This window comes from Schistocerca piceifrons, chromosome 8, assembly GCF_021461385.2.
Source record: "Schistocerca piceifrons isolate TAMUIC-IGC-003096 chromosome 8, iqSchPice1.1, whole genome shotgun sequence".
Taxonomy (NCBI): domain Eukaryota; kingdom Metazoa; phylum Arthropoda; class Insecta; order Orthoptera; family Acrididae; genus Schistocerca; species Schistocerca piceifrons.
The window spans coordinates 143,252,334-143,264,304 of NC_060145.1; the positions used below are offsets into that span (position 1 = coordinate 143,252,334).

The 11,971-nt window shown below is 36.4% G+C and overlaps 1 protein-coding gene across 1 annotated transcript in view; it reads right to left on the bottom strand.

The window, feature by feature from the left end:
• LOC124711275 (low-density lipoprotein receptor-like) overlaps positions 1-11,672 on the bottom strand; it is a 78,187-nt gene extending 66,515 nt beyond the window's left edge. The window contains exon 1 of the mRNA XM_047241269.1: positions 11,564-11,672. Coding sequence (XP_047097225.1) covers positions 11,564-11,645 — 82 coding nt within the window. The 5' untranslated portion in view covers positions 11,646-11,672. The remainder of the gene's footprint in view (positions 1-11,563) is intronic.
• Between the last annotated feature and the right edge of the window lie 299 nt (positions 11,673-11,971).

Genomic DNA, 11,971 nt, shown 5'->3' on the forward strand with positions numbered 1-11,971 from the left:
ATACACATCTGTCACCAATGCATCATTTACTCTTAATGCTATTTGTACCTCTTCATGTCTGATTCTACCGGTCTTCTCCTTCACTATATCCCATATTGTCTTTATTTTGTTATCTGATATGACTATCTTTTCCTTGTAATATATTTGCTTTGATGTCCATATTACAGTCTTTAATATTTTGCAGTATTTCTTTTAATGTGCTATAGCATCAACATCAGAACTGTTTCAGATTGACAGATACAGTTTTCTTTTTGTTTTACAAGATACCTCTATTCCTTGAGTAAACCATGGCTTTGCTGTAACCTTGATTAGTTTTGGGGGAAAACAGTGTTCAAATAAGGTAAGCACTTTTTTTTAGCAAAAGTGTTATATTTTTCATTCAAGCCATGAGCACTGTAAACATCACTACAGTGAATGTCTCTGAGGAGTGTTCCAAAACAATCAGTTTTTGGCTTATTGATTACCCTCTTGAGTTCAGATTGAACAATTTTATATCCCGTTCAGTATTAGCATTTAACAGAAGGAACTGTATGTGATAGTCTGAGAGGCCATTGACTATTGGTTTTGTAATATAATTTTGTTCATTGGACTTTTCTGTAAAGATATTATCAATGGCTGTTTGTGAGCAATTGGCTACCCTAGTGGGGAACTTTACTGTGGGAATTAAGTTGAATGATAGTGTTACTAACTCAGAAAAGTTCTTATTGGGGGAGTCTTTAAGGAAATCTACATTGAAGTCACCAGCAACCACTATTTCTTTGTTCTTGGTTGTTAAATGAGCCGTGCAGCTTCAAGGTGGTTTATGAACAGATTAAAGTTACCTGCAGGTGTTCGATATACACTCAATATTATGAAGGATTTTTGGTTAAAGTCTACTTCTGTTGCACATGCTTCCACATGCTGTTCTAGGCAAAATTTATGAATGTCTATGTTCTTAGATTTATGATGGTTCCTGATGAATGTGGCAACTCCTCCTTTCTCCATTTCTGTTCTACAAAAGTGAGATGGTAACCTAAATCCTGTAACACTTGGAAATCCTATACCAGGTGTCACATGATGTTCAAAGAGGCAGATTATGTCAGCTGGGCTTGAGGACTCTACTTCAGCTATGCAGATAATTAATTCATTAATTTTATTTCTCAGACCTCAAATATTTTGATGCAACAGAGATAGCTGACATTTCACATTGACTGGGTTAAAATCAGGTAGAGTCGAAATTTCTGCTGATTGTTGAAAACTGTTAACCAACAGCTGGTTATGCTGCTGTAATAAGCTAGAATTATATTTTTTGGTTTCTTTCTCAAACTGAAGGTTTGTCTCAATCCTAACCTCTCTTAAAACTTGGTTTCTTTGTGTCCTCCTTACCCTAAAAAAGGGTCTTTTCTGAACCCCATAACCACAGGTATTTTATCACTCATGACAGTGCCTCCTCCCTTTAACTTTCCTGCTATTTTTCCCAGCCAATTTACCCTTCCCTTTCCTGTTGAGGTGAAGGCCATGCCTAGTATAATCCCACCTATTGAGAGAATCAACAGGAACCACACCAATGTGTGACCCTGCTCCCGGCATAAGCAGCCGTTCCAACTCCAAATTAACTCTCTTGACAGAAGAGTTCAAATGAGGTGGTCCCCAAGAACAGATACAAACTCGAGAGTATGCTTTGATGCTGATGCAATCTTTGCCAGTTAACACCCTATACTGTACCCAGGATCCCTGTCAATAGTATTACCTGGCCCACCCACATAACCATGGTGTCTTCCTTAGTGAAATCTTATCAGTGACAGAAGTATTTTTACTAGGAACTGACTTTATGTCGTCAACCTTGCGCTGCTGACCAGACTCCTCCTTCACAACTGAACATATGGTTTCAATTTTGTCCTGTGAATTAGCTATTCTATTTGCATAACACATACTCTTTGCCTTCCTAATAACATTTTTAAGCACTTTACAATACTGTTTGTAATGGGCTACTGTAGCTTGATTGTGACTACTTCTAGCATTTTGATATAATTCCTGCTTTGCTCTACGTAATATCCCTATCCCACTTGTCAGCCACCTAGGCTGCCTATTGTTGCTAGTATCCCATTCTGGATGTTCTAATGGAAAACAGCTCTCAATGAGCATGAGAAATGTGTTAAGGAAAGTATTATATTTATCATCTATGTTATTGGCACTATAAACATCCTGCCATTCTTGTTCCTTGGCAAGGTTTAAAAAACTCTCTGTTGCTGTTGGATTAACTTTCCTACATAGTTTGTAATCATGTTACATTTGTTTGAGTACAAAAGCCTTTTAGTGGTAATAAAATTTGTGCATCATGGTCTGAAAGGCCATTCACCATTGTACTAACAGAATGCCCATCTAGTAATGAAGAATGAATAAAAATATTATCTGCAGCTGTGCTGCTGTTCCCCTGCACTCTAGTTGGAAAAAATGCATCAGATCATATGAATTTAGGAGATCTACCAACATCCTTTTTCTTGTACCATCATATACAAAATTTATATTGAAGTCATCACATATAACTAATTTCTGGTACTTCCTACAAAGTGAATCAAGAACCCTCTCTAGCTTGAGTAGAAGTACGCTGAAGTCAGAGATGGGGGACCTATAAACAACAACAATTAGAAGTTTAGTTTCACTAAATTCAACTGCCCCTGCACAACATTCAAAAACCTGTTCAATGCAGTGCCATGATATGTCCATGGAATCAAATGGAATACTGTATTTTACATATATAGCCAGTCCACCACTCTATAAACAACTCCTTGTAAAACAGCCAGCTAATCTGTTTCTGGTAAATGAAGTCTCTGAATTGTCAAATTATTTAAGTGGTGCTCCAATATACCAATAATATCAGAGTCAAGATCTATAAGAAGTTCACAAACTTTATCTCTACTACCTCTTATATTTTCATGAAATATGCTAATTCCTTCTCTACTCAGATATCTGACCACCTCTGAAGGTGATTCCTTTTGTTACAGGGACTTCCTTTAAGCAGCGATACCTATCAGCTGACTTCAATCTAAGAAAGGTGTAGTTCTAACACCAACTACTACAGTAATTTTTCCATGAGTGATCCCACCATCACCCAGTACACCGTCACCTATAAGCTTTGCCAGCCTCCCCTTCCCAAACCTATCAAGGTGCAGGCCATGCCTAGCAAAACCCGGCCTATTGACAGACTCAACTTGCACCACTGCAATGTGAGCAATGGCCTCTGCCATCAGTGCCTTCTCGAGCCTTATGGTAACACGCCTAACAACAGCATTAAGGTGAGGCCAATCATGATGCTGAAACAGTTGCACGAAGTGCACATCAGTGCCACCAGTTTGAGTAGCTATCAGTTCTATGAGGTGAGTTAATATGGGACTTGAGAGGTCACTGATGATTGTTGACAAAGCATATATTTTGGTGGTTCCAGATGAGAGCAGGCATATGTCTGGCTATATTAGACATGACCAGAACCTAAATAGAATTGGGAAGGGATGGTTGTGGAAGCTTATAATTAACAAGATAGTAGGTAAATGTGGCATCACTCAAGACCAAATTTCAGTGATAACATGTGGAAGGGCTAGCCTTTTATAGGACAAAGTGAGCTAGGAGGTATTCCTGCTTGAGGAAGGGTCGTTTGATGCCAAAATATAATTTAATAAATGGGAAATCCAGATCAGAAGGTCCACTAGTTTTATTTCATAAAAGTATTAGGGCAATTAAAGGCAAAGTAGATGAATTTGCTAATACATCTTGACACTGCCATTTTATGCAGCTCAGAGCATCATTTACATAGTAAAGAAATACTGTGGCTTCCCTTGGAGTGGTTTATCTTGTCTAAAATACATGTGACAAGTTCATTGTAGAAGGAAGGAGTGGCCATCTATGCCAAATGTAATGTCTCATTCAAGAGTTGATATGTCAAAACGTGCAAAGGCCAAATATTTGAAGATTGTGCAGGAGAGTTTGAATTTTCAGGGGGAAAAAAACTTTTCATTATAGATCCATACAAATCCCCCAGATCAGATACAGGGTTTTTCCTCTCCAGACTTAATGCTGTGCTAGGCTTGGTTCTTATGAAACATGTATTGATTTTGTGTGAGGATTTCAATATTAATTTTCTCGTTGATTCTCCAGTAAAAATAATGTTTATGGATTTACTTTAATCTCGCAATCTGGCAGGGGCAGTATACTTTCCAACTAGAGTTTAGGGAAACAGCAGCTATCATAGACAATATCTTCATAGATTGTTCTCTAATTTATGGTCATAGTTTGAGAAATGTTGGTACAGACTGTAAAACCAAGATGCACAGACAATAATAATGGAAGGAGGCAAGGCAGAGTCATAACCCAAAGTTGTAAACAAAAGATTTAGGAACATGAGTCTAACTGCAGTGCAGTCATTTAAAGACAACACTGAAGGCCTAACTTGGCAAAATGTTGACAGTACAAATGACTAGAATGGCAAATATATGTTACTTCAAACCTTCATCACTTTCTTTAATAGCTCATTCCTGATAAAAAGTGCAGGCACGTGAGCAGTACTTATAAGCAACCAATTTGGATAACTAATGGCATTAGAATATAATGTAGGAGAAAGTGAGAGCTTTATCACAATATGAAGAGCTTGGTAAAAGAATTTTACTGTAGACAATACAGCAAAGTTTGTGGAATGTCATCAGACAGGCTAAAACATTGTATTGCACTAAGATAATAGAAAGCTCTCAGAACAAAATTAAAACTATGTGGTAAATTGTGAAGAAGGTATCAGGCAGAATATGATTGCTCAACATATTAAACCCTTCTCCTCTTGTCAATAGTCGGAAAGGTAAATCAGAATTTTATTGGTACAGGTAAATATATAAAACTCTTGAAAGCAAGTGCTCCATGACAATTATATCATGTGGAGCTACAGGGAACAAGCAAAGATGAAACTGAATCAGTTATTATTTTATTAAAGAGTAATGACTTTCACGGGTATGATTATATTTCAAGCAGGATTATGAAGACCAATGCACCATACATTAGTTCTATATTTAGTCCCTTTGCAATGAGTCTTTCAGATGTTATCAGTTTCTCGACAGATTGAAATACTCATAACTGAAACTACATTATAAAAAGGGTGAAAGAGATAACATATACAATTACTGCCAAATTCCTTTATTATCAGTATTATCAAAAAAATTTGCAGAAGGAAGGTATAAGATAGTAGTCACACACCTCAGTACACATAATTAGCTTCCAAACTCAGTTTGGCTTGAGGAGGGAGTAACCACAGAATATGCTATTTACTATTTTATATGTGAGGAACTAGCAGGAGATGATGATGGGTTGAGGACAGCAAGCGTTTTCTTTGATATAACAAGAAAATTTGATTGTGTGGACAGTGCATGCTTTTGTGTAATGTGGAAAATTATGGATTTAGGGAAGAAGCTCAACAATAGTTTGCTTCATATCTTAGAACCACGAAGCAGAAGGCTGTCCTCCAGTACCCACAGACAGATAAGAGGTTTGAAGCTGACGGGGGTCATGTAAAGTGATGGGTGTCACAGGGTTCTCTTCTGGATCCATTGCTTTTCTTGGTGTAGATCAACAATCTGCCACTAAACATGATAACTGACACAAAAATTGTTCTTTTTGCAGATGAAAAAGTGTTATTATAGAAGATGCAGAATGCAGTTAAATGACACAGCTAATAGGGTGGTCAGTAACATCGGCATATGCCTTCAGGGAACAAATTAACAATTAACTATAACAAAACGCAATTCATACAGTTTTGGGCACTGAACTTTTAAAAGTGAAATTTTACTGTCCAGAAGTGGTTACATAGTCAGAGAAGTTAACCATTTCAAATTGTTAGGACTGAGGGTGGACAGAAGTATCACATTCAAGATCTTGTGCGGGAACTGAATGCTGATATCTTAACTTTAAGAATGATCTCCACTACCTCTGACACTGAAACGCAAAGGACAGTGTACTTTGATTACTTCCACTCTGTTACCTCATACAGCGTTATATACTGAGGCAACCATCAAGAATATTTTTGATACAGAAACTCCTGCTTGGAGTGATCTGCAGTGTCAGTTCATGAAATTCATGTAGATCCATTGTAACTATGGTCAAAATGTAGAGATCCACCACATCACTTAAGTAACAAAACAGAAACTAAAGCAGAAAGTGAGTGAGGGGAAGATAGTAGTTCTGCAACAAAAAATTGGCCAGGTGCATGTAGGACTTGCACCGTGAAAGTTCCATTTGTGTATATAGACAGTTCATGCATCCTAGAAATCAAGAATGTCGATAATTTTTGCCTTTTGTCAACATTGATACTGGCAAGACATCAGTCCCAGGAATTCCAAGGTGTTTGAGAATGTTTTAATTTTTGAAGTCGAGTAACAAATGACAAAAGAAATATTTTTTGTGTGATATAATTAAAAATTAACCATTTTCTAATGTTTCCCTTTTACTTGTACTCTGAAACCTTGCTTTTTGCCAAATTTCATGATTACAGGTCAACGGGGTGTACCCTACACGTTTTAATAAGCGAGTTTGCAAATATAATATTATTTAACATAAATGTCCATATCTTTTGATTGCATTGCCTTAAAACCTTAACCACAAGGAGGCCACAGACCTATGTATGTGACATAAATTTCAACGTGATATATCTACCAATTCATAAAAAAAAGGCATCTTAACAGATTGATGGAGAGAGGGAGGGAGAGAGAGAGAGAGAGAGAGAGAGAGAGAGAGAGAGAGAGAGAGTGAGAGAGAGAGAGAGAGACAGTTGTATAACAAATTACCAAATAACAATTTTTTTGTATGATATAATTACAAATTAACAATTTAGAATTTTTCCCTTTACTTGTATGTGGGACCTTTCTTCTTGCCAAATGTCATGATTCTAGGCCAATGGGAAGTACACTACAGGTCTTGATGAATAAGTTTGAGAGTATCAAAATATGGCCAATCTTTTGATTTCATTGACTTAGCAGCTTCAATTTTTTACACTGCTAAACCCTAATATGTGACATAAATTTCAACATGATATATCTACCCGTTGATGAGAAAATGGGTTTTTAATAGTCAGATAGACAACAAAGTGATCCTCTAAGGGTTCCTTCTTACCATTGATGCATGGAACCGTAAAAAACGACAAAATCATCTTCAAAAGGAATATTTGTTTTTGATTAACTCACAAAGGGTGAAACAATAACTGGAAAATACTACTCAAGTCTTTTATACAAGTTTGAGAGAGGAAGCCTGGACTGCAAAATTGAGCTGTTCTCTGGATTTGCTTCAAGTCCTAGTACTGCCTATTCTCATAAATAAACAAATTTATTATTGGAGGATAATTGGTATGGGGAATATGATGTAGGTGGTGACCTGGTAAAGATAGCTACTCAAACTGGTGGCACTAATGTGCATTTCATGCAGCTGTTTCAGTTTCATGATCGGCCTTTTCTTAATGCTGCTGTTAGCCCCATTAACATGGTGCTGGAGAGGGAGCTGAAGGCAGAGGATATGGGTCACATTTCAGTGGTGCCAGCTGGGTCCATCAGTAGCTGGGTTTCACTAGGCATGGCTTGCACCTCAATAGGTATGGGAAGGGGAGGCTGGGAAAGCTTATAGGTGACAGTATAGTGGGTGGTGGTGGGATCACTCATGGAAAAATTACTGTAGTAGTTGGTGTTAGAGCTGCACCTTTTTTAGATTGAAGTCAGCTGATAGGAATTGCTGCTTAAAGGAAGTCCCTCTAACTAAGGGGTCACCTTTGGAGGATGTCATGTTTCCAATTAGAGAAGGAATTAGCATATGTCATCAAAATGTAACAGGTATTAGAGATAAAGTTCATGAGCTGTTTACATATGTTGACTCTAAAATTTTTGGCATGTCAGACCACCACTTACAAAATTTGACAATTCACAGGCTTCCTTTACCAGGATACAAATTAGCTGGCTGTTCAACATGGAGTTCCTTGCTGGGAGAGGGAGTGGCTATGTATGTAAAAAACACTATTCCATTTGACTCCATAGGTGTATCACGGTACTGCAATGAACAGATATTAGAATGTTGTGCAGGGGCAGTTGAATTTAGTGAAACTAAACTTCTAATTGTTGTTGTTTATAGGTCCCCCACCTCTGACTTCAGCGCACTTCTGCTCAAGCTAGGGAGGGTTCTTGATTCACTCTGTAGGAAGTACCAGAAATTAGTTATATGTGATGACTTCAATATAAATTTTGTATATGATAGTACAAGAAAAAGGATGTTGGTAGATCTCCTAAATTCATATGATCTGATGCATTTTTTCCAACTAGGGTGCAGGGGAACAGTAGCACAGCTGCAGATAATATTTTTATTCATTCTTCATTAATAGATGGGCATTCTGTTAGTACAAGGGTGAATGGCCTTTCAGACCATGATGCACAAATTTTATTAACACTAAAAGGCTTTTGTACGCAAACAAATGTAACATATAATTACAAACTATGTAGGAAAGTTAATCCAACAGCAACAGAGAGTTTTTTAAACCTTGTCAAGGAACAAGAATGGCAGGACGTTTATGGTGCCAATAACATATATGATAAACATAATACTTTCCTTAACATATTTCTCATGCTCTTTGAGAGTTGCTTCCCATTAGAACATCCAGAATGGGAAACTAGCAGTAATAGGCAGCCTAGGTGGCTGACAAGTGGGATAGGGATACCACGTAGAACAGAGGAGGAATTATATCAAAATGTTAGAAGTAGTCACAATCAAGCTACAGTAGCCCATTACAAACAGTATTGTAAAGTGCTTAAAATGTTATTAGGAAGCCAAAGAGTATGTGCTATGAAAATAGAATAGCTAATTCACAGGATAACATTAAAACCATACGGTCAGCTGTGAAAGATGTGTCTGGTCAGCAGCACAAGGTTGACGATATAAAGTCAGTTCATAGGAAAAATATTTCTGTTACTGATAAACCAGATATATGTACAATATTTAACAATCATTGTCTGAGCATTTCTAGTGAATTAAATAAAAGTTTAGTTTCTACACGCAATCATATAACTTTCTTGGCAAATGCCTGCCCAAGATTGATGTCTGAAACACTCCGCTGTGATACCGAGAAGGGAGAGAGTTAGTCTATAATTAAATCACTGAAGACTAAGGACTCTCATGAATATAATCGTGTGCCTAGCAGAATATTAAAGTAGTGTGCTGCACATGTTAGCCCTGTATTTAGCCATATTTGTAATTTTTCCTTTGGGAGTGGTCAGTTTCCTAAACAATTAAAGTACTCAGTAGTAAAGACTCTTTATAAAAAGGGATAAAAGAATAATGTAGACAATTTTAGTCATATTTCTATGCCATCAGTGTCTACTAAAGTTATTGAAAAGGTTGTGTATGTAAGGATAATTGTTCATTTTATGTACAGTTCGGCTTTAGAAGTCATTTAACAACTGAAAATGCTATATTCTCTTTTCTCTCTGAGGTACTGGATGGGTTAAACAAGTTCATGGCCAGTAGAAAATAAACTAATGTTAAATCACTGTAAGACTCAGTTTTTACAGTTTCTAACACACAATTCAACAAACCTGACATTTTAATTTCACAGAATGGGCATATGATTAGTGTAACTAAACAGTTCAAATTTCTAGGTGTTCACATAAATAGTAAACTGTTGTGGAAAGTCCACATTCAGGATCTTGTTCAAAGACTTAATGCTGCCATTTTTACTATCTGAACGGTGGTTGAAGTGAGTGATCATTCGCATGAAAATTACTCTACTTTGTTTATTTTATTCACTTATGTCCTATGGTATTATATTTTGGGGTAACTCTTCCCATTCTAAAAGGATATTTTTGCCTCAGAAATGGGTGGTTCGGGCAATAAATGGTGTAAGTTCACAAAACTCTTGTTGACCCCTGTTCACTAGTCTGGGTATTTTGACATTGGCCTCTCAATATATATACATTCCTTACTGTCATTTCTTGTTAACAATATTAGCTTATTCCCAAGAATAATAATCCACACGCTTTCAAATCAGAACTGAAGCATTTCCTCATGGATCACTCTTTCTATTCTGTCGAAGAGTTCCTTGAAAAATTAAGCTGACTCTTGTTGTATTGTTGATAGCACTTACTTAAACTTATGGACTGACTTTTTTTGTGTTCATAAACATTTTATTTTTACTTGTTATTACTTTTATGTTGTAATTTCATGTATGGCATGTTCCATGACCCTGGAGATTTGCTCCTCAATTTTGTCACATGGAACTTGATGTGCAAATAAAATAAAATAAAATAGAGAACATTTTGAACTCAACAAAGGGTCCCAGCAGCCACAAATGATTTTGGCACCCTCAGAATCATACACTGGTGGTGAAGTTTACTCAGTTGAATAGCGTTGGTCAGCGTGCTTTGAACTGAGAAGGAACTATGTCAAAAAAGAAGTGCATTTTCAATCTTAAAATCAGTCTGTCATCACTTAATTGTGAAACATTCTTTCTCTTCATTAATTAAGACAGAGTGTTTTGTAAATCTTGCCATGAAGCAAGTTATACATTGATGAGCAGAAGCAGCCACTGGAAGATAGTATCCACAAATATAACATTGACAGTATAGAGATGCTTTATAAGCAGTAAACATATGAAGGATGTGCATAATTACTGCAGTTTGGAACAGGTATCATGCTTTCAAACACACTATTCATAAGTTAATACCGTGTTGTCCTAAATCACTTAAAAGTTTACACCTGTCAAGATATAGAAAATATCTTTCCTCAGTGGATGGCTAAAAATTTATTTCAGCAAACAGTTGATAATCTGAAAATTATAATGTTGAAGTAGTTATAATCTATGAAGGCTTACATCATTACTGAATTTTCTTTGTGATATGTCATCTATCAAGATATAAAGAAAACATTTTTACTGCACAAAAAGAAATAATCAAATCTTTTGAAGATTAAATTATTTCAGAAAGAGTTCAATATGGTTGTAGTACTGATTTCACAGTCATAAATTGCAATGACTATTATTGTTATATTCCACTTACATCTGGATTCAACCCATGAAGATAATTTGCTGCGGCACAGAAATTTCAAAAACTGTTGCAGATTTCAAATCTTTGATGAACCATTCTTAAAATATTTTTTTTCCAAATTCACATTTATACAACTGTACAGTAAATAATGACATACATGTCCACTACAGGGCAGTTACTGTCTCTTCCCATGTTTCAATTTAACTACCTGTCCCTGGGCTACCTGGTGCCCTTGAAAATCAATACAGCTTCATATGTGAAGCACTGAACAGCTATAATATGAAGACACATGTTGTCTATACTTAAGACATATATATGGAGTCACAAAATTTATACTCGACTCCAACAACAAATTCTACTTTTGTATCTTATGATATTGCAGGACTACAAAATAAAATACACTGTACAAAATCTTTTTATAACTAATGAACACAGTAAAGAAGACAACAGATATTCTAAACATGAAAGCCAAAGCCTCTTAGTACCAAACTGAAGCAATTGTACATTTAACTTAGGGACAAATTAGTGGTCACACTTACAGCTGCTGGTGAGAATGGCACTAGATTGTGCCAAATACACACAGAAAACAGTAGCTAGTAAATTCAACATTGTGTGTGTCATGGAGGCTCTCCAAACCAGGTCTGCTGCACCTCATCTGAAAGTCGCTGTGCCATAGCCACTTTTATTAGAGGTCGCTGTTATGATTGTTCGTTTTTTAATACATGTTTCCTTTCAAGGGCAAGTGACTTGCAAGATTCCAGATGGTGGTTGGCCACTGTGTAACAAAAGACTTAAAAATTGGTAGTGTTGTCATGTTTGTGGCATGAATGAATTACTTAATAACCTATGAAATGAGCTCATTATCAGGAGGGTATTGAATGCTTTGTCATTCCTTTTTGTAATCATATCTCCTCCTGCCCACTCTTTCATATATTGTGAAGAAGTAA